Genomic DNA, 27,045 nt, shown 5'->3' on the forward strand with positions numbered 1-27,045 from the left:
CTGAATTTAGCATGAGTAATGACTGAAGGATTTTGCCATAGTCGAGGTACGACTCATCCCTGCTGCCAGTGCACTCAAGGGGAGTTTTGCTAGCACTCAGCACCTTCCAGGATCAGGTCCTGAGAGTCTCTTCTGGCTCCCCTCTGGAGTCCATAGGCTTCAAATGGGAGAAGGATCATTCAGATCCTGTGAGGTGCTGAGCACTCCCAGTTTTACTGCCTTCCTTTGGCATCGCAGCCACCCAGCAGCTCTTGGGATCAGGCTCTACAGTCTTAAAGCCTCTGGAGTGGGTATTAGCTAAAATAAATCACATGCATGATTAAAACCAATAATAAACAGGATTTTTTCTACACCCAATACCCAAGAACCCCTAACAAAAAACAAAATGTCTCTGCAGAGTGTTTAATGTGGATATTTATTTTTGAGCCACTGTCATTAATTAGTATTTTGATAATTGATTGCTGCTCGTTAAATGCTGACACTGCAGATGGCTCTGTGCAGGGTACAGAATATATGGATCCCTGAGGCCCTTCAGTGGTAGATGGTTATATGTACTTCCTTTTCCTAGCTTGGAAAGATGGACTTGTGGTTAAAACAGTGGGCTGTAACTCGGTAGAGGTCAGGGCTGGCTCCAGGCACCAGCTCAGCAAGCTGGTGCTTGGGACGGCCAAGGGGAAGGGGCGGCATGTCGGGCTGTTCGGTGGCAATTTGGCGGCGGGTCCCTCAGTCCCTCTCGGAGGGAAGGACCTGCCGCTGAAGAAGAAAGTGGCGTGGTGGAGCTGCCGCCGGTCACAATCGTGGCTTTTTTTTCCCCGCCGCTTGGAGTGGCAAAACCCCTGGAGCCGGCCTTGGTAGAGGTGGGTTTGATACTATAGTTACCCACTTCTCTGTATGATCTTGGGTTTAACATTAATCTATCTGCAAAATGGAGTTCAGAATATTCCCTTTATCTATTTAAATTGTAAGCTTTTGGGGGCAGGGACTGTGTCTGCCTAGTTGTATGTACAATGCCTGGCACGATGGGACCCTGATCACCAGTTGAGGCCAATTGGTGCTACTGATAATATAAATAATCTATTGCTATAGATAAATAAACTTACATTACCGCACATCTCAAAGACATCTTGTTCGCAGCTGCCATCATGCTCCAGCCTCGGGAAGAGTTGTCCAGATTACACATTGATCGTTGGATACATTCCATTCTTGTTGGCTCAGATTTGAAAGAGGCTTTTTATCAAAGTCCAACAGGCTGGATTCCTTCCTTAGAATATGGAACCCTGTAAATAATTTTCTGGACCAAAATAGCTACAAGAATGTCACATACCTCATGACTGTGAGTTCAGCAGGTAATGTATAGTCATGCCACCTGTTGTCATATATTTCTCAGTAATGTATGTAGGGGCTAAAATGGAACCTTGAAATGGAGTCCCTTAGAATTTGGGGGGTTAGGGGAGGTGTTGGATTTGAATTTTGGAACCTGTGCCTGTGGTTTTGGCTCCCAATTGGATCAAAACCCCAAAGGAGCCGATTTTCTGATCCTGATTGATGGGCCTGAAATCTCATGGTTACAATCATCCTCATGGGACTTTGGCCCAAGATCGTGGACATCTTTTGAGATCAGCAGATTTCTAGAATTTATTCATTATTCACAGAAACTTCACCCATAACTTTAAAAAAAACCCAAAAGATTATGGGGGCCCAATTTACAAAGGTATTTAGATGACTAAAGATGCAGATTGAAAACCCCACTAGGTACCTATCTGCATCTGTAGGCACCTAAATACCTTTGTAAATCAGCCCCTGTATTTATTTGAGTAAGCAGCGCCTCCGAGAAGCAGTGCCTCAGGGAAGCAGGAAGAGCAATAGATGCCATAAAGTCCGCTAGGGGCTTCACTTTGCATATTTAATGCCCTGGAAAGCAATTAGATGCTATGGTGATGGATGCAATAAAACCCACCTATAGATAGAATTTTTTCCCCTGAATAATTTCTGCAAAGAATGCTTGGTCTGCATCTTGCTCTTATGCAACTTGTTGTGAGCATGCAATATCCAGGCTTCTTTGACCTGACACTTGAGTAACATAGCATATTTCTGTTTCCTGATTGGATAAGGATAACTGTTAAATTTGGGTTTCCAATGTCAATAATTAATTGCACATTCAAAATTCATTTCCCATGAGTATTCTGCAATCCTGGTTTAAAACTGGCCACTTCTGCAAATGTTCCAGCAAGTAAACTTTCCGAAGAATATTCAGAGGAAGCTAACAAAAGGCTCATAGACTATAAGGCAAGAAGGGACCATCATGATGTGACTTTCCATATCGCAGGCCACAGAACCTCACCCACCCACTCCTGAAATAGGCCCATAACCTCTGGTTGTGTTAGTGATATCCTCAAATCATGATGTAAAGACCTCAAGTTACAGAGAATCCACTATTTACTCTAGTTCATATCAGCAAGTGACCTGTGCCCCATGCTGTAGAGGAAGGCAACTCCAGCCCCCAGGGTCTCTGCCAATCTGACCAGGGGGAAAATTCCTTCCCAACCCCAAATATGGCAATCAGTTAGACCCTGAGCATAGGGGCAAGATCTGCCAGCCAAACACATAGGAATAAATTATCTGTAGTAAAAATCTATTTGGTCTACTTTCAGCTCCTTATAATAATGCCCATCATCATGGTATTGGAACACATTTGAAGCAAATTCACTTAAGAATTCAAATGTGGAAATGTTTTGCTGTGTACACTCAGTCCCTCTGCCTTGTGGGTGTACTAATACCTTACAGGGATGCTGGGAAGCTTAAGTGACTAATACTTGTAAAGTGCTCCGAGATCCTCAGCTAATTTGTTTTATTAAATTATGTGAAGGATTTCCAAGGATCCAAATCACCAAAGGCAAATATCACAGTCCCCCACCCTAGAACACTGGCAACTGATTCGGACAGAGGCTTTCTCTGATTATAACAAACAGCAGTTGGATTTCAACGAGTTCACGTTGTGGGTAATCACATCTGGCAGCTTCCCTGCTGCTGGTGCTGTGTCAGAGCCTAGTTCAGAGCTGGCCTTTTCCAGCCACCCCTGGCTTGCTGTCCTGACCACACCCCCTTTCTATTTGATAGGCGGCCCTGCTAGAAACATTATGGTATTTCCATCCTCTTTAGCACTGGTGCAGAGGATTTCACCAGGTAGTTGGCAAGAGACCTTAGACAAGTGTGGGAAGCTCTGGAGGACACAACTCTTTTCTCTGGTCTTTCAAACAAGTAGTAAGTAAAGCTCGGGATTATATGCTAAACTCTATTTGGATTGTTGTTTACCTATGTTAATTTTCAGGCTCTCTACTTTCCTGGTGACCTGCTAGGATATTTACTCCTTCTCTTTTCATTAGCAATTTAACTCAGTTGATGTAATCAGCAAATATTTATAATTCAATCTGGGTGTTTTGGGGGTCCTTTAAAATACTTTTTCTATTAAACGAGTTTAAGATAATATTACTGTTGACTTGTCTGGGGTGGAAAGTTGTTTCTTGGCATTACTGATGACACTGTATTGGAGCAAAGTTGCAGTTAAAGACAGACGGTTGAGTTCAATTTTATTTTCATTAATCATATGCATGTTTGTTTTTTGTTCAGTAGGCTAAAGAGTTTTGTTCCAAAGGGAAGGAGGAGGGGGACAGCAAAATGTTTAGTGTCAAACTTTCATCTGGTGTAAATCAGTGTAACTCCACTGACTTTTGTGGAGAAGCTGATTTCCACCAGTGAATAATTTGGCCATTTATATCTTTGCAGGAAACATTGCTTCCAACCCCTTTCCCCCATCACGTTACAAATCACAATAGTAGTGTGCCTTAAAATAGCCTCAAGACTGAAGATGGGCTGGAAAACAACCAGTGTCATGCAGATGTGTGCCAGTTTTGGTTCTCCGCTTCCGAAAGCAACTGAAGTTGGGAACAGTGAGTGGCAAGAAAAGGCTGTTGGGCTTTGTAGGTGCAGGATTGCAATTCCTCATCATTAAGGACGCAAGCCTGCATCCTTTGCAGAACCAGCGCTGCCGCTGGCTCTCTGGAAGTCACTGGGAGCTTTGAGCCCCCGAGAAATGCAGAGTCAGGCCTTCCATGTTTCCATTAGTCTTTAATTTGATGCTTTGCATGTGGCCACTAATTTGCTATTAAGGTCCCATTGGCTCTCACTCTGCCATCTGATACCGTCAGGGAGAGGGGGTTGGATCCAGAGGGGGTTTACTGGTGAGTATTTATTCAGTGCTGTCTTTATTATGTTCTTGATTTTTTTTTCTGTCATTTAAAAAAACTTTCTGCCAAAGCAAATTTGGTGTTACGTGGGAACGTTCACTTTAAACAACAGGAAATGCTGGCCAGAGCACGGATTGCTCAGTGGCTTTGATTTTTATTATTAAAGTCTTGGTGCTTGAACAGTTTAACCAGTTATGGCTCGGAGCTCTCACTTTCATCCTGGTCAGATTGCTTCTAGATGTATGTATCTATCTTTGGTACTTATCTGAGCACCTTGTAACCTTTGATGTATTGATCCTCACAATATAGCTAAATTCATAGTTTCTGAGGCCAGAAGGAGCCATTGTGATAATCTGGTCTGACCTCCTGTATAACACAGGCCAGAGAACTGCCCCCAAATAATCCCTAGAGCAGAGCTTTTAGAAAACTATCCAATCTTGATTTAAAAATGGTCAGTGATGGAGAATCCATTATGACCCTTAGTAATTAACAAATGGAACAAATTTACCCTCACCCTTAAAAAATTTACTCCTTATTTCAGTCTGAATTTGTCTAGCATCAACTTCCAGCTGTTGGATCATGTTGTACCTTTCTCTGCTAGACTGAAGAGCCCATTATCAAATATTTGTTTCCCATGTAGGTACTTACAGCCTGTAACCAAGTCATCCCTTAACCTTCTCTTTGTTAAGCTAAATAGATTGAGAACCTTGAGACTGTCACTATAAGGCAGATTTCTAATCCTTTAATCATTCTGGTGGTTCTTCTCTCAACCCGCCCCAATTTATCAACCTCCTTCTTGAATTGTGGGCATCAGATCTAGACACAGTATTGAAGTTGCACCACTGCAAATACAGAGGTAAAATAACCTCTCTACTCCTACTTAAGATTCCTGTTTATGCATCCCGGGATCTCATTAAATCTTCTGGCCCCAGTGTCACCTTGGGAGCATGTGTTCAGCCTATTATTTATCCTCCGCCTCAAGTCTCTTTTCATCCCTGTGAGGTCAGGAAGTGCTATTATACCCAATGTGTAAATGGGAAACTGAGGCACAGATTGTTAAAGGTATTTAAGTGCCTAGAGATGCAGAGAGGAATTATCAGAAGTGCCTAACTCATGGGAGTCAGTTGCTCTCGAAAAATCCCACTCACTTTCATGAGTTAGACACTTTTCAAAAGCCCACTAAACTTCTAACAGTCTGGCCCAAATGACTTCCTCCAATCTGTGGCAGAGCAGGAAACTGAACGTGGGTCCTGCAAGTCCCAGGATAGCCCTCTTACCCACTGGATCATCCCTCCTCTGCATTTAGCAACTGCATCTTGTTGATCTGGCCAGATCCTTGGCTGCTGAAAACCAGCATAGCCCCACAAAGGAACTGGGCCAATTTACACTAGCTGAGATCTGGCCCATGATGTTTTCTTTTCAATCATCTGTTTCATTGCTGGAAACACTGTCAGTGGAATAACAAGTGACCTCACTGCTCCCCTCCCCCATTCACATCTTCCTGTAATTTCATATATAGCAGCTGCGAGAGATGTAACAGCAGCAACCTCTTTGGGGTAGGTGCTTGCCCTAATCAGCAAACTGTTTGGCTAGCGTTAGGTGCCCTTGAAATGACCTCCAGCTGTCAGTTTCCCAAATGGCTTGCAGCCCTGTTAATGGGGCCACTATTCAAATCAAATTATGGAATTAGCTGCAGACTAGTAATTTTGTCAAAGGCTAATGAGCTGGGTATAGAATATGAGAATTCTTAACCAGAGGGCACTTTTTCCAAAAGTGGGGGGAGAGGAAGAGAGAGAGAGAGAGAGATGTGTGCCGGGATTTGCTCATCTTGGCTTACGCTAAGGCTACAATTTGTCCTGGCAAAGGGGTGCAGGGTGTTATGGTGTCACAAACTCTGCTTAAGTTCTAGCCCCCTACTACAAAAACGACCTTACTCTGCATTGGAGTAGAGACTGTTGTACAATCCCTCCCTTCAGGAACCTCTCTGTGGTGGAAAAATTTCTTAAAGGAAAGATCAACCAACTGACATCATCGTTTCATATTGTAGTGGTTAGGACAGGCGCCTGGGAGTCAAGATACCTGGGCGCTCTCACCGAGTTGCTCTATGTCCTTGGTCAAGTCATTTAATCCTTGTTAGAAGTGTGATAGGGACAGTATATTTGTGCTGCAAACACCTGTCTTAAAGAGTTTGCACTTGAATATTCTGTGCATCCGTTCCCCCCCCAGTAAATTGTATATAACATGTTCTAGGTGGGAGATTTTTGTAAAAATACACAAGCTTTGAGGTTCTCAGATGAAAAGTACTAAATATTAATGAGAGAAATGACGATGGCATCGAAGGATACCTGAGGAAGAAGGATATTAAAGAAATGTCTTATAAATTGTTTTCTCTGCAGCAAACCAAGAACTCTCCCTCCTGTTGTCCATATTCCATCCGAGCCCTTCGTTGGGAAGATCTTATTTTTTAGATCAATGCTCAAGATTGATGAGCTGACCAGGTGTATGATGTATTATTGGATCTATAGACACACTTTGCCCTAAGCTTTCAATTGGCAGGCAGCCTGGAAAATGCCAGCATTTCGAGGGTTAAGAGTACTGCAGAAGAATGTCCCTTCCACAGGCTCTCTTTCCCCAATGATGATAAATTATTGCTTACTACAAAAATCCAGTGGCAATAACTAAGTACCCTTGGGTCAGCCAGTCAGCAGAGCCCACTTACTTTGTTTGAGTTCCTCTTGTTTTTAATGATGGTTGGACTCAAGATTAAAAACGTTCGGCTGTGGCTGCTAAATTCCCCTGCCCCCATCCTATCCCATTCCCCATCTATCGGTGCTTATGAGGCAAAGGCCTGGATGGGAATCCTTTTAATGTACAGAAAGGGAAAGACAGAAGCCCACCAATTCTATTCTGCCCATTGCCATGCTCGGTGGGCACCTTAAATGGCCTCCCAGCCCTATGACTGTAGGGTATTGAACCTATGGGAGAGGCATGGTCTGAGCATAGCTCTGTGACCACAGGGCTGAGTCACAAATTGGATTGAAAGGCAGTGTGCTTAATGGAGAGGACACAATACTGGGTCCCAGAATACTTGGCTTCTATCCCTGGCTCTATCACTGACCTGCTAGGTGACCTTGGGCAAGTCACTTAATTTATTTGTGCCTCAGTTTCTCCATCTTTAAAATGAGTATAGTAATTTCTAAGAACACATAAGACTTATTTTAAAAATAAATTAATTTAGACCATTACATATCTATATATTTATATTTTTGTGACTGTCTTCTGCAAAGATGTGTGTTAGAGCTGGTCAAAACTTGTTTTGGAGTGGTTTCTTTTAACCCTAAGAAATTTAGGACAAATAATTTTTGCTAGCAAGCTTTATCACAGGAAACTTTGCAATGAAATCATTTTAATTTGACCATTTTTAATTTTGATTCAATTTTCTGAAAACTGAAACTAAAGGAAAAAATGCAAGTCTAAATTAAACCAATTTTTTCATTAGTTTATAAATTTACCATATAAAAATATAGTTGGAGAATGACTTTTTTTTCCCTATGGGAATTTGTATATTGTTCCATTTTATTGGTGGCAAAGTTTTGTGTGTGTGTGTGTATGTATAATATATTGTTTGTTTTGTTTGTTTAAATTTCGGGGTGGGTTGGTTTGTTTGTTTTTTAAGTTGAAAAATTTCAACCAGCTCCAGGATTTGGTATTTCTTAAATAACTCATTCAACATCCATGGAAAGTTTGCGGTTTGACTTTACTAATCAGTATTTGTGTATGTGATTGGTTGCATTTAACAAGCTTCAGTCCTCCAATCAAGAAGCAGAAACAGGAGAATAAAAATAGAGTCTGTTCAAATAATAGCATAGGTATTCAACTAGGCAATTCAATCAAATGTTTGTAAACACTTTTTTTTTAATAGTAATCCTCCAGCTTTGGTTCTCAGTTACTGTGGTGTAATTCCATTGCTATCAGCAATGTTACTCTGCAGTTACACCAATGTAATTGAGGGTAAAACTTAGTTCAGCTGAAAGTTGCGTGAGTGGCCATAAAAACCATCTAATTGTGTCTACAGGAAGTAAACTCCCAGGAACAAGAGGAATTATTTAGGGTCATATGAGAGGAAACTAAAGGGGAAAAATATAGCCTGAATATCAGAGATACTTGTTGACAGTGAGATGTATTAGGCTGTGGAAAAAATTCTTATGGGAAGAGGTGGAAACTCTATCAGCTGAGTCCTTAAAAATTAGCCTGGACAAAGCACTCAGGATCTTCCTTTCTGCAGCCATGCAAATACTCCTGCCTCCTGCTGCTCTCCTTACTGTTCCATCCCAGGGGCTCATTCCCTGTGGGCATAGTTTTGGTAGCTCCCTATGAAGATACAGAACCTGATCACCTGCCTTCCTCTAAAAGATCTTCCATGGTCCAGGAGAAATCCCCCCAAATCACCACATGCTCCTTAATGTCTGCTTCCTGTCTTGCACAGCAGAAGGATCAGTAAGCTTAGCTTGCTAAGGTAACTCTTATCACTCACAACATTCATTCATCTAGTGTAAGAACATCAACTCTGAAGCCTCATCTAAAAACAAAAGTTGTACTATTTAACTATGCAGCAGTGCTAAGTGGACCAACCACCCCGTATCCTTTTGTGGGTACAGTTACACTGGTATAAAAGTGCTTGTCATACCTCATTTCCATATGAGAAGGGGAATTTCGCCCCCTTTTCAAAATTTCTTTTTGCTACTCTGCAATTTTCCCAAAACCTTCTTCTCAACTCTGGAAAAGTTACAGACTGGCAAAGGGGAAAAAATGCAACTGCAAAAGTGGAGGGGAAACAAACTTGGACACTTATTTTATTGCTCCCACTTGCAGAATGGAGAAAAGGGGAAGAGAATCAACATTTTAAAAACTTCAGGGTTTTTTTTTTTTTTTTTTTGCAAAAACATGGTTCCTGTTTCAAAAGGTTCAAAATGGTACAACTTCTAAATATTCCCCACCTCCCAAAAAATTGATTCTCCTTCCCCCCCACCCCCTTTAACCAGCTTTACAACCTCAAATTTCAATTCTCGATTAACTCCTTCAGTGTAGATGCAGATGGCCAAAAATATTGGATGGAATCTTGGGAGTAAATGTTAAAACTTCAGTTGGGTCAGGAGCTCGTTCAGAGAGTGGCATATACTGCCTCACTGAGCTTTTGAGCTTGCCCATAGATCATGGATTGGATACGTTAGGGAAAGGAAGTCAAACTTGGGGTATGTGATTGGTGACCTAAGTCACATGATATGTCTGATTCCTAACTGGGGAACTGAAATCTTTTTGGCAGAAGAAAAACAAATAGCAGCACTCTTCAAGCTCTGATACCATGGTGATGGGCACGGTATAAGTCCTGAATAGAGTCTCAAATAAAAAAAAAACAACCATCCTTATTGTAAAACTTCCGAGGCCAATATTATGGCCCATGGTGGATGGGAGCATTTAATTGGTGCTATGGGATGATCTGAGTGAAATGCAGTTTTGCCAACTCTGGTGACTTTATCACGAGTCTTGAGATAATTGGTGTTTTTCTTAAAGCCCTGGATTCTAGAGTCATGAGAACTCAGCGTACTTTTTTGGTTTTGTTAAATGAAAGCTGAAAGTTGCTATCCTTCCTGGCCACAGAGGAAAACTTGAAAATATGACCCAAGTGCACCCCAAAGGCTCAAAAACCAGGAGGCAAGGAGAAAGAACCCCATATGTACGTGGCTTAAAATTCTCAGGATTTTTGTTTTTTAAAAAAAATCTTTTTTTTTAGTTTTGGAGCCCAACTCATGATTTTTGGATGTTTGGAGTAAGTAATGCAAAGTCACACAAAAGAACATCACATGTAACCTTGTCTTGGGTGTCAGTGTTGGTTCAGTGCTATTGGAGTGCTTACAAATGCATAACTCCAGGACTGGCCACTCCGGGCTGTAGCAGGTATCAGAGTGTAGCACATTGTTGGAAGGCTCAAATGGCAGAGAAAAATGCAAATGATATTCAGTGAGCAATGAAATCAGTGCTTGAGCATCTGTGTGGTTGAGAGGTAGCGGTCTTGTTCAGGAGACATTTTCCTATTGTGCTAGCTGCAAAGCAAGGAAAGGCAACTTCTAGTGGGTACTGCTGTTTTAATCAAATGCGTCTCTGCTCCAGGACACATGCACATTACTTAAAGGGTCTCTGTAGAGACAGCTTGAGCCCACTGATCTCTTATTTCTTTATGCGTTTGTTTTGCAAAGTCTATTCTATTTTGGGAAGTGACCTATTTGGCAATGTCATTTTTACCTTACAGCAAGAGAGACAGAGACCCTGTCAACCTAAGAAAGTTTTGCCAGTTTAAGGTTAGGAATCTGTCTAAGCCGAACCACAACCACTCTGAAACAAGGGATCTGGGAGGACAGGATGGTTCAAACCGGGATTTGCATCCGTTTAACTAAATCTATTTAAATTCACCCCATTAGTTAAACCATTGCAACTGCCTCATGTAGCAAAGGCCAAAGTGTTATTTCACTCAGATCCTCAGGACGTGTGAGCAAATCACTTTCTGATCTTCTCACAATGGAATTTTTCAGGGACAGTGCCCTGGTCTCTTGATCCCCGTTTATTGTTACCTTGATCATGTTGATGAAGAACCTGAAGTGCCTTAATTTATGGGCATGATGACTGGTGAGAGACCTTGGCTGATCACTTATAACAGTGTTCAGCAATGAGCTCCAGGGTGCTTAGCTGTGAGGCAGACTGGGAAGATGATGTGTAAATCTCTGAGATACCACGTCATTGGAGTAATCCCAGTGAGAGGTTGGACTGGTAACTAGATACAGAGTATTTTATAGAACTGTGCAGGAAATGATTTTTTCCCATCTTGCAAGAATTTTCAGGATTTCAAAAATAATTTGTGTCCTGAATTGTGATTGAGAAATCAAAATCTCAAAACTTTTCACAAACCCTCAAAAGAAAAAAAATGTTCCTTTCCATTGTGATCATTTCTCTTTGTACATTTTTTTTATGATGAACTAACTTACTTTTTGAAGGTCATTTTCAACCATAATGGGAACTCTTCATTTAGAAAACACTGAAATGGGATGTATTGACACTTTTTTGAACCTCTTTTTCCAAAAATGTTCAAAAAGAAATGATCAAAACTGACCCTTTCCAACAGTTTTGATTTCAGTGGTGTTCACAGCACAAAAAATATCTCTCACTGTAGCAACCTGCGTGGAACTTAGAGGGAGGAGCACAGTTTTCTGGAGAGAAGAGTTGGGAGGATGCACCAGTCTTGGAAGTCAGTCTGTGTGCACTTGGCTAGAATATCAGATGTAACATTTCTGTAAATGGTTCTGTTAATAAAAAGCCCTTTTAGTTCTACAAGTATGGAGTCATGTCATGATGTCAGTATTGCCAACTCCATATGTTCAAACATCATGAGTCAGGCTCACCAAAATATCATGACATTGGCTTTAAAATAATAGATTTTTGTTTGCCTTCAACTTTTGGAGCCTTTAGGGTGCACTGATATCACATTTTGAAGATTTTCCCATAGCCACAAGGGATAGAAACTTACTTTTTATTTACAAATTCTTATTCAAAACAATTTTGGAGGATTTGGTTTTTTCATTAGAAAACAGAATCTTTCACAGGAAACTTTTTTTGGGGGAGGGGGAAGGGAGGGAGGGGGACCCTTTAAAAAATCCTATATTAAAAAAATGGCATATTTTGATCAACTCTAGTTCAAACTTCACTGATGATACATGAGGGGGAGTGGGAAGAAGTTTATTGTTGCATGTAACAAAATTTGTTTTTCCAGTTTTTGTTAAATTGTTTAATTCACAGAGTGACGGAGGGGGGGGGGAATTCTAAGGAAAGCTATAATAAAAACCCATTCTCCATAAATTATGGCGTGACACAACAAAATACAGGTGTTTCATGTTTTGGTCACTTCCTGCATGTTTTGATTACCGGGAGTCAAATACTAACAGGTTTGAGCTGAGTTGAAAAGTATAGGCAGATGAATGGGGTGGAATGGGGAAAGGCCAGAACCTTGGCTCCTCTGTCTCACCTGCTGGTCAGACAGTATAGAGGGGGTTACCATTTGCTGCTGCTGTTAGCCGGCAATAGATTACTATCCACCCCTCAAAAGCAAGGGGCAAGCAGGGAGGAATTGTGCCTTGAGTCACAGCACCTTTTAGGGTCAGGGCAGATTAGGCACGGCTCTGAGCAAGAAAGAGAACATAAAGTGGAAATCAGGAGTAAATCTGAAATCAAGGGAGAATAGGGTTCAGTGTTTCTGGTTACAATTGTCTAGCTGGACAATTGTAGTGCTGGGGGTTTAAAGAAATCGAATGACACATTCTCCAGAAGGTGATGGAGTCGCTGCTTTCTCAGGGTGGAGATTTGTTATACCATTGACCGCTTTCCCCGGCACAGCCTGTAGTGGCTGAATGGGTTTGTTTTAAATAAATAAATTTATAAAAATAGTAATGCAGTCTGGCCCTGCGTTATTTCCTGCAAAAGAGCCCTGCGAATCCCTGACAACTCCCTCTTTATAGTTTCCTTCCAGGCAAAAGGCTCTGTACGTAGGGGAAGTGACACTGAGTACACACATATCTCATGCTTCACATGGCATGGAAAGCATGTTGGCCCTACATTTTCTCCTATGAGTCTAAATCATTGCATGGGAGGCACATATTTCCTGCTTTATTTGCACATGCATAGAGCCAGGTTTCAGCTCCTTCACCCCAGCTCTGCAAAAGGGCCATAGGGCAGGTAGAAAGACTCCACAGTGAACAGCACTGGTGCAAGGGGCCAATATTTAGCAGGCACAGCGATGGCTCTGCACTATCATGACAGAGCTCTCAGGGGAGATGGGGGAACTGGAGCGGACTTTGTACCTTGGAGATTTTCCCACAAGGGCTATAACCGTGCGTCAGAGGGTGTAACTTAGAGCAGCCCTCAGGGAGTGTCTGACCTTCACCAGAGGCTAAACTGGCTTCACTATCGCAGCCCCAGATGAATGTGCTCCATAAAGAATAGGATATATATCTACACGTACATTAAATATGATATAAATGGCTCAAAGAATGAAGTGCATTTGATACATGGGCCAGACTCTGATCTCAGCTACTGTGAAGCAGTGTAAAATCCGGAGTAGCTCTGACTGCTGCGAGATCACCTGAGATTTGTGTGTACTGCTAATATATAACTATCAGATCATTAAATCACCCATTAGGGTTGGCTGTTACGGTGGTGCTAAGAAGTTGGACTGTGCAGTGGCTGAGCTGAAGGTCTCAGTCCAGTCCTCTACTAGACGGGTGTCAACGTCATAAAAACACCACCACAATTGGACCTAAGGCTCTGACCCATTGACTCCAATGGAAATACTCCTCTTGAATTTAAGGGGTGTTGCCCTTTGGAGCTGGTCCCTGGGAAAGATGGCTGAAGCTTGTGGTTGGCACAGCCGGGCAAGGGAAGCTTTCACTGCTGTGGGCCGAGGCTGTCAGTCAGTCAGTCTGGTGCCTTTTCACAGGGGCTGGGTTTGCCTTGCATTCTAGATGATACTTGATTGTGCCATGGTGAAATCAGCTCACTTTCCTAGATGGGGAAGGCAAGGGAGTCACATGCCATTCCACCTTGGTGCACTGCAGATCACTGTCTGAATGGCTCATGCTAGGAACCTCTGGGTGCGTTGGGAGGAGGACACTGGGCCTTTCCCTCTTTCTATCCTACATGGAAGCAGGTCATCCCGATCTGGAGGGTAGAAAAGGAGCCTGTCAGCATGATATCTCTGCTAACTGCTCTCCATTTTCATTGGAGATCGCTGTGGATAGTGTGTGTTGGATTGGGCCCTCTGTGTGAGGCTGCTATTTCTTCACAGGCGTAAGAGCCAATTAAAACTGGACTAGGTAAAAAACTTGAAAATATACTGTAGGGAACGCTCCTGCGTTGGTTATGAGTGTGCATGGCGGGGATAAACTAACTGACCTAACAGATCTCTTCCATCTTTGAACCCCAGTTCTGCCACCCTTCCTTGCATTGAGGTCAATAGGATTTATTTGTGTGAATAACGAGTCCTCTTATGACTAAGGACCTAATCCTGCAACCCTATCTCCTCTGTCAGACCAGGCTTCCTCAGCAGTGCATCTAATGATCCACTTCTGTTTCTGTAGGTGTCTCTGGGATGATGAGTTACTACATGGACACAACCATTGGAAGCCCAGCTCCTTATCCTCTGGCCCGTCCAGGAGTAATGGTAAGGAAGGATGTTGGGTTATTTTTCTTTTATCCCATAGGAGTTTGGCACAGCATTGCAGGACTCCGGAAAAACTCTGCTTGGCAGCAGGAACAGGCTAATGCCAAATAGTTGAGAGATACTGTTTAATTCAGAGAAGCCATTACATGTTCAGTTCTTATCTGAACCTCTTGGGCTTGCAAACCTGAGCTGGACATAGGAGCACAGATTCTTACATGAGTCAGAGCAGAAACATTAAGATAATGGCCTTTGATGTATCCATGCCTCTTCTTCCAAAGGTGGCCCTAACCCAAATCCTTATGACCTCTGTGGACGAATGCACATGTACTGGGACAGAGCTAAAGGCATCCCAGCTTTTTCAAATGTCAGACAAGGTTTGATTTGAGTTTGGATGAAGGTTCGGGGCCAGATTCTGTTCTGCTTCTTGGGAGGAGGTGGGGGAAAGGTGGTTTTAGGTTTATTGGAACAGTCCGAGGAGACCTTATACGGAACATAGAACACCCTGGCATGGGTGACTATGAATGGCTCCACAGTCTAGAACAGCCAGAGCACAACGTACAGCAGACACTTGCCAGTCAGCCACTGGCACATGGCAATGGCCGGCACATAGTAATGATAGTGCATAGGGGGATTGCATAGGGTTGCAAGCTGTTCCTGAGCTGGAATATTCTGTTTCCTTTGTGCCGATGAAGTGGGGTAAAGAGGCTGGAATCTAACCCTCTACCTCAGTGTCTCTAATATTTCTGTCACATAGGCATAGATGTATACCTTAAAATTATATCAGCAGGCACTCATCCATCATCGTGCTGAGCACAGTATAGGAACCTAGATAGGGCACAGGAAAGCTGTAGATTTGGGATGGGGAAGTTAGGTGCTAAGCAGATCTGGTGGAAAGTGGAATTTCCATCTGGTAGAAAAGTTCAATATTTTGATTGATTTTTCTTTTTATCCCAAAATGGAACAAAGTTGGAAAAGTGAAAATTTTCACACAACAAAAAGTTCTGGAAAAATCTCTGTTCAGAAACATAAAAATGAAACTATTTGATCACTTCAGAATGATTTTTTTTTTAAAGTTTCAGTTTCAAACTTGATTTGAAATGGGGGAGGGAGGGGAGTTGTTTCCTTGATGGAAAATTGAAAAACGTAACTGAAATTGCCATGTTTTCCCACAGAAAATCTTTCATCCTCCCCACCCCCCATTGCCAACAAAACTATATATATTTTTTTCTGATGTGGGGGGGGGGGGGATTTTTCTTTTTGGAAAAATTTCAACCAGCTCCAGAGCTCAGAAACCTCAGAACTCCACTGATCTCCACATGGTTTTAGGAGGACCAGAGTGGGAAGGAATTGCTTAATGTTTTGGCCAGTGATGGAGAGAACATGGTCTGGAAGCAGCTGGGACAGGGTGTGAGTGGAAGAGACTGACACTCTGCAGATGCCTGGGTGGTGGCAGCCCTAGGGATGGCTGAAGGCGGGGAAGGAAACTCTCTTTCCTGTTATCGCAAGTGACGACATGGATCTTTCCCACGACGCTGGAGGTTACCTGGCTTATCCTGCCTCCTGTGACCTAAATATGCCTTATTTGAATGGTGTAACCCTGTGGCCATGCATTAATCCAGGACTTGATCCTGCTGCCATTGGCACCAAAGAACTTGTTGCCGTGAATTTCAGTGGGGGAAGCGTTTGATTGGGGTCAAACGCTTGTTAACTCAGATTTTGCATCTTAGATTTACTCACTCTTAAGAACTGACTCCTGGAGTTTATTCATCGCCCACACTCCTGTATCTGGGCATGTGCCGTGTGTCTTAAACTGGGCCTTTCTTGTGCTCCTCTTGTTAGAGAAAAGCTGGGCTCCACGTACAGCTGCTGCTAGCCTACTACATCCCCTCTTCCTTGGGTTCATATCTATTGTGCATCTGTGGCGCACTAAGGTGCATGCCAAGGGCCCAGTCCCGCTAAGCCTTACCACCTGACATGGCTTCCGCGGGACTACACTACTCATGGTAGTAAGCACCGTGCCTGATAGCATTTGTCAGACTCAGCCCTTCTGAGGAGAATCTGCAGCCGCTCAATACTCTCACTGGGGCAGATGGGAGTCCTATGCATGGAGCAGCTCCAAGGCCACTCATGCCTTCATACTGGACATTCAAGTACTTCTTGGAATGGAGCGACCCCATCTCCGTGACCACGACTTCACTGGTGTGGCCTCACGTACGGTGGAACGCCATTTTGAAGAGCCCTCCATCCTGCCCCTGCTGGTGTGTCCTCATTGTATGGGTTTATCTAAGTACCGGATGGAGGACAACCCTTAGAAAAGCAGGATTTCCCACTTTAGAACCGGCCCAATGTCTGCATAACAGAATCAGACCCCAGTTCTACAAAGGGGGGGTAATATTATCCCTGTTCTCCAGTTTGAGAGTGAAGTCTCATAGAGGGAAAGTGATCTGGATGATCCAGGTTTGTTTCCGTCCTCTGCTATAGGTTTCTGAGTCCCAGCCCAGTGTCTTAACCACAAGATGTTCCTAACTTCAAACAACTCTTCTCTATTTTTGGTAGCTGCTCATGCAATGTAGCACCATATTTCTTTTCTCTTACTGCCTCTGGCCTCCTTGTCCTCCTCCTTTACCCTTTGTCTCCGGCTCATTGAGTTCCTGACAGCTCAGGGCTAAGACCTCCTACTGACTGACAGCTCAGATGTCCTCCTGTGGTCCCAGAGCGTGCAGAGCTAGTGGTAGATGGGTCATTGCTGGAGAGACCCTGATCTCTTAACCTTCCTCCTCTTCACCAGCAAGAATGTCCCTGCCAGCAGATCAAAGTTCTCTGGGAATACGGTGCATGTCAGCCCGCCCGCTTTACAATCTAGCTGTGTAAACAGGCCTGGTTCTCTTATCTTGAGTAATGGCAGGGTAATTGTATTGGGCTGGGAAGGCTCCATTGTACCCATTGCTCTTGCTGTTCACACCCTCTTGCTCCCCCTTAGATGTGGTCTCTTGGACCGGAGCTTGGGGGCACATGTTTATAGTGGGAGTAGTTAGAGGGCCATCAACTCTTGCCCATTTCAGTCTCATTCTGTGACCTCACTGCTTCTTCAGAAACCCTTTCCAGCGGCCACTGAACTTCGCTAGGAGAAGTAGCTACACCACTGGCAATGGCTGCAGGAACTCGGGGAGGCGTTCGGGTACTGCAAGTTTCCCTGATAGCATGTGAGGGTTTCATATGCATAGGGGAAACTGAGGCACGGAGCAGGGCAGCGGCTTGTCTGAGGTTGCACAGCAGGTCAGTGACAGTCACGATGAGGAGACTTGTTTTCCAGACCTCAGCACCTCCCATTCAGAGTCCGAGGTTTGCAGTATGCGTTGGAATGAGACTAGTGGCTAAATCAAAGGCAGGGGTTCTGTCATGTTGCAAAATAACCAGATATAATAACACCACTGGAAACATCTCCTTCAATATCATGGTTGGAGGACTGGACTGGACCCTCCCAGCCATCAGGTGTTTTTAATGCCTAATCCTGATTGATACTGAAGTCATTGGGAGGCGAGGGGGCTGAGCACCTGGGACTGGCCCCATATACCCTTTCAAAGAACTTTGCAAACAGCCATCCTAGCTCTGCAGCACAAGAGTGACGGAGGGCTGACCTCTGCATTGTGTCTTGGTGACTAGTCTCGAGTCCTTTATCCAGCCTATTTTTGAGCCTCTGCAGCATTATCCAGCCGAACTATTCTTATTGTTTCCAAACTAATAGTTCCTGATGTCACATCTAAAATTATCTTCTCCTTCCTGCAACTTCCTACCATTGCTGTGTCTAGCCCTGCTGCACTGCCCTGAGCCCACCCACCTGCTCTTTTAGACTCCGACCAGGATCACGACGGCCCTTTTTCCAGAAGCTGGCTGAGCAATTCTTCAATTGCGGCTTAAAACTGTCGCTGAGCCTGGAAGAATGTGTTCTTGGTTGGCTCAGTGCTGCCTAAAAACAGCCTTATGGAATCAAGGGGGTTCCACATTCCCTGATATCACCAGTTCAACGGGTGATTGTCCCTCCCCTCCATGCCTTCTTCCCTGAAACCTGCCATCACTCTGAGGCATGGAAGAACCATTGTCCTTATAATAAGCTTATAATCACGAGGGGTTCCTAGTTCCTGGGAGATGGGTTACGTGATAGGACTAAAACCACCCTGCTTCTCCCAGAAAACATACTCTGTGGTCTCAACAGCATGTAGGGTGGAGATGGTGGGTCAAGACCAGCTGGGAGGTATGACCACTGAGTGCATCTCCTGGGGAAAGGGGCTGACCCTTGCCCCAGCTGGAATAAGGCTGCTCTTCCTTTGTGGCAAACCACACTTCCCTCCTTGTATCATTTTCCCTGGTGCAGCTGCACCTCTGAGCAGAGGGGGCACAGATTGTATGTCCTCGTGTCTCAGGAATGAATGTGTCCCCCAGCATTAGCAAAGCTCTAATTGTTGGTATCGTGAAATGCACTGTGGCTAAGAAATACCAAGGGTTAATGCCCAAGCAAAGCAAAACTCTGGGTCCCAAGATCTCTTCTGAACAGGTGTCTTCTGCAGACAGACCCAGGAAGGGAATGAGGAAGGGATATTTGTCCAAATGTCGTTATCTTCAGTGTCCTGAAATTCAAGACAAGAGACCTGTGATCTCTTAACTGCTGACAACGTCTCATGCCAGATTTTGAAAAAAAGGCCTTTGTGACCTTCTAATGACCCAGCTTGATACCCAACTGAAGTGCTTTCAAGATGAATCATTCTACATGATACAGTTTCTCTCTCTGAGTAATTCTCATATTTTTAGGGTTAGTTCAGGTGGGTCCAATTTTTCAGACGAGCTCAGGGCCAGGTTTTCAAGGGCTTAGCACCCCCAGTCGAGGCCAATCACCCAACATGCATGTTCAAAATATGCTGCCCAAATATCAAAAAGAACCAGGTGCCTTGGAAAGAACTGACTGTAGTAAAAGGGAATGAAGAACAGATGTTAAGTCAGTAGCTTCCTGATGGCTGCTGGACTATGAGGTGGTGCGAATGAGGCCATAAGCATGGGCGAATATAGAAAGGGATGTTATCAGCTAGTTTCTGGTCCCAAAATAGGTGGAGAGCAGGAGGAAAGGCCTACAAAATATCAGCTCAGTTTTATCCCACGGGTGAAGAGGGGCACAGCTTGCACCTGTGGGCAACAGAGTGCCGAGGAGAGAGATTTCTGGAAGAGGGCCGGAGGTGGGTGCACAGCGGCTGTCCATTGGGTTTCTGCTGCTTGCTTTAATTGGTGGCTATGGATCCCCACTAATTGGAGCCTGTCCTGGGCTGTGGTCTGCTAATGAGCAAAGGGTGAACAATGGATGTTTTCGTGTTTTTATTTGAGTCAGCCTTAAGCTTTATATGCTGCACTTTCCAAACCTCTCAGGCCTGCAGAAGTGGGCAGGAAAATATTCTGGGCTTTCCAGTGAGAGTCCCAGAACATTCTGCATCCTCTGGGTTTTTGTTTCCAAAGCCCCAAACAAAATATCTTTTTATTTGACTTCAGATCAAAATGTCTGTTTTGAAATTTCTCCCGGAAGATATTTTCATGAGACACTCGCCCCACCTTTTTTTTGGAAGGAGCGGTTGTGCTATGTTTTGACTAGATCTGCTTATCAGCTGATGTCTTTCCCTTGTAATTGAGGCAGGGTGCTGCCAATCCCTATGAAGATCCTTGGATGAGCTGTGGCTTTCAGTCCACCTGCTACCAGCAAAGGATTTGCTACCCAGTCTGGGATGAGTCCACCATTCAAGAAGTGCCCACTGGCTTAGAACGCTACAACTCAGGTAGGCCCACTTTCTACTAAAAGATGGGGGATGAGTTGAAGGTGCCTTTGTGAGCGTGGGAGGGATTTTATTTGTGTCCTCTGTAGGATTTGGCAGATGGCTTACATCTAAAGAGCAGCATTCTGGGTCTTTGGGAGGAGAGTTTCTTGGGGGAACTTTGCAATCTCCTGGTCTCAATGTACTAACTTCCTCTTTTACGGCGGTGCCTATAGAAGCCTGTTATCTGACCCCGGCTAGGCTGGGTTGAGCAATAAATTACTGCTTACTGGACAATCTTAATCTTAATGTTATCTTGTTGTTGTTCCTACCCGACTTTCCCTCTGGCTTCTGCCCTGGTCTTGTCTTGCTATAAGATTGTAAATTCTTTGGTACAGGGGCTTACTTTCTTCTTGCTGAAATACCTGTACAGTGCCTAGAACAATGGGGCCTCTAACAGGGTTTCCAGGACTGCAAAAGTGTGTGTGTGGCGGGGCGGGGGGAGAAGGGAGAGGCAAGCAGCAGGTTGCAGTGTCATTCATTGAAATTTGGCTCCCTGCCCCTTCGTCATGCCGGCCACCTCTGGTTCAGGGGCCAAGGGGCGGGGGGGGCTGAACCCCCTATCTGTCCCATCATCGTGTCCCTGCTGAGTTCAGGTTCTCAAAAGGTGGGGGCAGGCACAGCCACCCTGCTTAAAAAGTGTGTGTAATACCAATACTGTGTCTAGCGTGAGTCTGTCTTGCTGCCTTCTTCTGGATTGATCGTTAAATTTGTGACTGTCTCCCTCTAGTGGCGATAGGCCTACCAAGATAAAAGCCCTAGTATTATTTAGACCAATTAGAGATTCTCCTTTTAGCTCAAGAGGCAGAGGCCTGTGTGAGGGGAGACAGGGTTCTATTCTCCCCCTTGCCATCTGTGTAGCTTACCATGGAGTCTGCCTCTTGTGATGAAGATGAATGCTAGGGCAAGGATTTGGCCTCCTGTGAAGTGATGTTGCTGGAGGTGACTGCAGGGGTGTGTCTGCTAGGTATGCTCTAGTATGTACATGCACTTCTGTTCCAGGCTGGATCGAATTCCAGGCCTCGCAGCCACAGGATCCTCATGGGGTCTTTGCTGACTGCAAAGAGGATTGTGCAAGCTGAATATGAACAGCTGGTCACATCTTCTGTTAACCAGGCCCAGAATCACAGAGTCTGCTCATCCTCCACCTGGACTGACTTCCTTGCAGATTGTTTTTGTACACAGGAGTGGGATCCTGGGGCTCCTGAGTTCTAATCCTAGTGTCACGTTAATGATGCTGTGCTCTAGTTTTTCCCCATCTATAAAATGTGGATGACCTCTTGGGGATGGTGTGAGGAATAATTGGTGAATGCCACTAAAGAGGCAATAAGAAGGCAGTGTGGCTAGGTGGATAGAGCATGGGACTTGGACTCAGGAGACATGGTGTCTATTCCTGGCTCTCCTGCTGGGTGAGTTCCCCTGTGCCTCAGTTTCCCTATCTGCAAAATGGCGATAATGATACCGACCTCCTATTCTTTGATATCTGCTGATGAAAATTTACATAAGAGCTAGGGAATATTATTAAATTCAGCAGCATTTCCTTAAGATGGCTTCAGAGCCAAAGGTCTTGGTTTCCTTTTTTGTGAATGAAATTATTCTCCAGCTAGGACCGCAGTCCTTCTCCTCCTCCCCCCTCGTTCAGAACCATGTGTTGCAACTAACTCAGAGGGGACGGTTGTAGTCCCACTAAAGGGGTGAGCCCTCCCATGTACCATCGTGCCTATCCACTGTTCACAATCTGATCTTGTCTGGCTAAGCGATGAGCAGTGACTCCAACTTTACTACCAAATTCTTCGCTTTGTGGGTCTCTTGTTCTCCCTGCTCCGTCTGTCTGTCTTGTCCACATGTGTCCTGTCTGCCCAAAAGATTCTGAGCTCTGGGGGGCAGGGATTGTCTTTGGTTTTTATCATCTGACCAGCATCTGGAACAGTGGGGGCTTGATCAATGATTGAGGTTCTTAGGTGATACCATACTAAATGCTGTCCCTAGAACATGACTTCAAGAGGCCAGACTTCCACAGAAACAACCCCGAAAACCTGGACCTTCCAGGTAGGGTGACCAGATGAGAGACATGAAATATCGGGACACCTGGAGAGCGCGGGGGATTGCCGGCAGAGCAAAAAAAAAAAACCACAACCCCCCCACCCCCGAGAGCTGGTGGCGGAGGGAAAAAAAGAATAAAAAGAGCCGCCGGAGGACAGGGAAAATTGGTGGGGGCTGAGAACCCTGAGTGGGCTGCTGCGTCCTGCTTCTCCCTCCTCCTTCCCAGCTCTTGCGCCGCCATGCAGCTGATTGGCGCAAGCCTGGGAGGGAGAGGGCGGGAGGAGGAATGCGCTGTGCTTGGGGAAGAGGCGGGGCCAGGGCGGGGATTTGGGGAGGGATCCAATGGGGCAGGGAGGGGGCAGAGTCGGGGCAGGGCCGAGGCTGAGTTGGGGACACGAGAGTACAAAATATCGGGACAATTTCGTGTCCCAGCTGATAGGGGCGGCTCTAGCTTTTTTGCCGCCTGAAGCACAGCAGGCAGGCTGCCTTCGATGGCTTGCCTGCAGGAGGTCCCCGGTCCCACAGATTTGGCAGCGCACCTGCGGGAGGTCTGCCATTCCCGTGGCTCCAGTGTACCCGCCGCCAAATTGCTGCCGAATCCGTGGGACTGGCGGACCTTCCGCAGGCAAGCCACCGAAGGCTGCCTGACTGCCTCCCTCGCAGGGTCCGGCAGGGTGCCCCCCGCAACTTGCCGCCCCAGGCACATGCTTGGAGCACTGGTGCCTGGAGCCACGGCTGCCGACCGAACATCGGTTGGGACTCAGGACAAACAAATAAATATCGGGACGTCTGGTCACCCTACTTCCAGGTAAGTGTCAAACCACTAAGTGATCAGTGAGTGTCTTCCCCACCACCATGTCTCTGTTTGGCTTGGAAGCACCTACCTCTTTTTCACAGGCTTACCTACTTGTGGAGCTGAGCCTGAGTTAGAAAGAGACAAGTGACCAAATGTTTGTACAGAACCTAACCCTATGGGGCTGTTATCCTGACTGCGGGTCTTTGCATGACACTGTAATACAAGTAATCATCATTTTTAGCTTTTTTTTTTTTTTTTTGCCATCCTCAAGCAGCATGAGATTCTCCAATTTATTCATAATTTGAAAGTCATTACAAATTTAATCAGTGAGTAATTCTTGCTGTACAGATTGTTCAGACTGGGAATACTACAGTCATGTCTGCAATTTGTTCTGTCTCATGTCACTAACTGACACAATGTGCATCTCAGATTGCATGTTCAACCTGAATACTTGCAAAGAGGCAGGATTTTCCAGTGGGTTGGAGCAGTGGTTCTCAAAGCTGGTCCACTGCTTGTTCAGGGAAAGCCCCTGCCAGGCCGGTTTGTTTACCTGTCACGTCTGCAGGTTTAGACGATCGCGGCTGCCACTGGCTGCGGTTCGCCGCTCCAGGCCAATGGGGGCTGCAGGAAGGGCGGCCAGCACATCCCTCGGCCTGCGCCGCTTCCTGCAGCCCCCATTAGCCTAGAGCGGCAAATTGTGGTCAGTAGGAGCCACGATTGGCTGAACCTGCGGATGCGGCAGGTAAACAAACCGGCCCGGCAGGGGCTTTCCCTGAACAAGCGGCAGACCGGCTTTGAGAGCCACTGGGTTAGAGCACTTTTCTAGGACTTGGCAGCCCTGGTTACACAAAAAGTCTGTGGCAGAGCAGGGAAAATCACTTAGCCATTCTGTGCCTCAGTTTCCCCATCTGTAAAATGGGGATAATATCACTGCCCCTCCTCCCAAGGGGGTTATGAGAATAGATACATTAAAAACAGGCAGATGTTCACATACTATGGTAATGCAGGGCCAAATAAGCACTTAACATAAAATTCAGGCTGGGTGAAAGTGCCCCCTGGGCAGAAAGCCAATATGAGGTTATTGTATCATTTATGTCCCGTGTAAGCCTATCACCTGTTATGCAGTGCTGAAACCTACATAGGGCCTGTGCTGTCCTCTGTCCTTTTCACCTACTGTTACATAAACTGGCTGGCTGTTCAGGGAAAAGCAATGAAACCACATGATTAATGCAACAAAACAATGCAAACGAACTGCTGAATTTTACAATCAAGTATAATTCAAAATTCATTCTTGGCAAATATTCAAGCATTTCAACTAAAAATGTTTGCTCTCCTTTTTTTTTTGCCAGCAGTTGTGGTAGTGAAGCTCAAGCCTTGGTATGTTAGCAGGAGGCAGGCTGTGAATGCGGCTGGGCTAAAATTCCCTTTTGTATGCAAGTGAATATTCTCCTCGCTTCTTAATTTGGATATTCACTCAGCTCTGTGGGCGACCTGTCTGACCACGATGCCGGTTCTGTGCTCTGACAAAATCTGTCCTCGTGACATTTGGGTGTACTCGAACGTTGGCAAATCTGGAAAAGTTCTGTGTTTCTCCTCTTGTCTGCGAGAATATACTCTCAGGGGAGCAGAGTACCTGTGATCCAGCCCCCCAATCCTCCTACAGGGTCTGTGAAATATCACAGCTGCAGGTTTCAGAGTAGCAGCCGTGTTAGTCTGTATCCGCAAAAAGAACAGGAGTACCTTTGGCACCTTAGAGACTAACAAATTTACCTGAGCATAAGCTTTACCCAAGGTCTGATCCAAAGCCTGTTCAAAATTAATGGAAAAACTCCCATTGGCTTCAATGGGCTTTAGGTCAGGTTCATAGTGGAGCAGTATCTGTAAAAGAAATTTGATTTCCCCTGGCAGGACCTCTGATAATCTGTAGGGGATTCTTCTCTTCAAGTCTCTCTACTGTACTTTAATTTAATCTACCTTTTGGCCTTTTTTTCTTTTATGCTGTCTTGCCTTTATGATCAAGAAGAGTTTCTAATTTTACTTGAGAGGAAACTCTTATTTGTATATATCGCTCCGCACTTTCATTTCTGCTCCTCTGCACTTTGGTTACCCATGCAAGTCCTCCACTGTCTTCTAATCTCTTTATGAAGAGGAGGCTATTTTGTTTTGATGGTCTTCATGTTGATAAAAGAAACAGAAGGAAAACCAAAGTGTAAAAATGTCCCTTTGTGATACAAAACTGCAGCTTTGCTAAAAGTTTCAGGCTCGCTTGCACTAACAGAAGAATTTTTGCCTTTGATGCTAGAGAGAGTTTATTTACACTGCGCTCTAAGTCAGATAAGATTATGGAGTGATATGAATAGGGGAAAGCGTGACTTGGAGCTTAACTGGACCATAAACATTTGGGGGGTGGATGGGAGGAGGGGTTATGTTTTTTAAAAAAAATGCAAGAATTTGCAACTGGAATGTTGATCGCTCTTTTTGCGTCACAGAGATGCGAGAGCGTAACTTGCTGCAGCTGGGCGGAGTGTTCTTGGGCGGAGTGTCAGGAAAGATTTGTTCTTCTCTGGTTGAGAGTCTTAAAGTGAACGGCTCGTCCTAAATCCATGGTGAACTTTCCCAGATGTAATGTACCTACTGCACCACTTGCGCTGTCTGCTCAGGCGAGGGGAAAATCAAGTGTTGCTGAGGAATGAAGTACAGTAGCAGAGGCCTTTGAGGGCCTAAGACTGAAATTTCAGGGCATACTCCAGATCAGCAGTGAGGCCCATAAAATGAGTTATTTCCCTTGGGTGGATGTAATAGAAGGGGCCTTGGCAGAGCTGGGTGGGAGCTCTAGGAGTGGAGGAGCAGGGTGGAGTGTAGATCAGGATTGAAGACTGGAATAGCAGGATGCAGGTTGAGACTGAGGGGTGTGTTTGGGGGTAAGGGGAGGCACAGGATTGGAACCGCAGGTTAGGGGTAAGGTGCATTGAGGGAAGTGGATGGTGCGGGGCAGCGGAATGGCACTGGAGGACTGAGGTGTATCTACTGTGTCGATACCTCAAAGATACTTGCCAGCTCATTAGGTGACTAGCCCAGGTTCTCTGTCTCTCTCCTATAAGCATTAAATTCCCCAAACAAAAAGGGAAAACAGCTCTAGCAAGTTGTCCCCTGGTGCATGGTAACCTGCAGTGGTGGAGAAGGATCCAAATCCGGGGTCTTGCAGTAAAGGTGAACAAGTGGGAGTCAGATAAACTAAATCTCTACTCGCATTGTGGCCCCAACCTTTATGGAAACAGCAAAGAGTCTTGTGGCACCTTACGGACTAACAGACGTAATGGAGCATGAGCTTTCGTGGGTGAATACCCACTTTGTCGGATGCATGTAGTGGAAATTTCCAGAGGCAGGTATAAATATGCAAGCAAGAATCAGGCTAGAGATAACGAGGTTAGTTCCATCAGGGAGGATGAGGCCCTCTTCTAGCAGTTGAGGTGTGAACACTCAGGGAGGAGAAACTGCTTTTGTAGTTGGCAAGCCATTCACAGTCATTTGTGGAAAATCAGAAAGATGATTAAACAGTGTAAATGTTTGCAGTGTCGGGGGCCTGAGCCTTCCTGCCTTGGTGGGAGATGAGGGTGCTCTGCTTTTGCACGAGGTTCTCTGCACCTGGCAGGATTAGGCCCCTGGGAGCTGGCTCCCCTTGCATTCTGAACAGGTGCAGGAGTGGAGGTATCACTTGATGCCAGCTGAGTGCTGTCTTCATGGTATCACTAGCCCAACCAAGTGCAGGGTGGACTGGGGATCCCTTTGAGGGCATGGGGGCCTTGCCCAGTTTCTGTCTGAGACTTTGGTTTGGATCAGTCAAATTCTCGT

The 27,045-nt window shown here is 45.1% G+C and overlaps 1 protein-coding gene across 3 annotated transcripts in view; it reads left to right on the forward strand.

Moving 5' to 3' along the window:
* The first annotated feature begins 3,179 nt into the window (after nucleotides 1–3,179).
* The window catches only part of ETS1 (ETS proto-oncogene 1, transcription factor), a 121,742-nt gene continuing 97,876 nt past the window's right edge, over nucleotides 3,180–27,045 (forward strand). Inside the window, exons 1-3 of one of the 3 annotated variants that reach the window (XM_044997170.1) lie at nucleotides 3,180–3,261; nucleotides 14,423–14,505; nucleotides 20,180–20,318. In XM_044997170.1, coding sequence (XP_044853105.1) covers nucleotides 14,434–14,505; nucleotides 20,180–20,318 — 211 coding nt within the window. In that variant the 5' untranslated portion in view covers nucleotides 3,180–3,261; nucleotides 14,423–14,433. Of the gene's footprint in view, nucleotides 3,262–4,210; nucleotides 4,239–14,422; nucleotides 14,506–20,175; nucleotides 20,319–27,045 lie in introns of those variants that run through there. The other 2 variants (XM_044997171.1, XM_044997172.1) reach the window with 2 other exon arrangements.

The sequence above is a fragment of the Mauremys mutica genome, chromosome 22 (assembly GCF_020497125.1).
Source record: "Mauremys mutica isolate MM-2020 ecotype Southern chromosome 22, ASM2049712v1, whole genome shotgun sequence".
Classification (NCBI taxonomy): Eukaryota; Metazoa; Chordata; order Testudines; family Geoemydidae; genus Mauremys; species Mauremys mutica.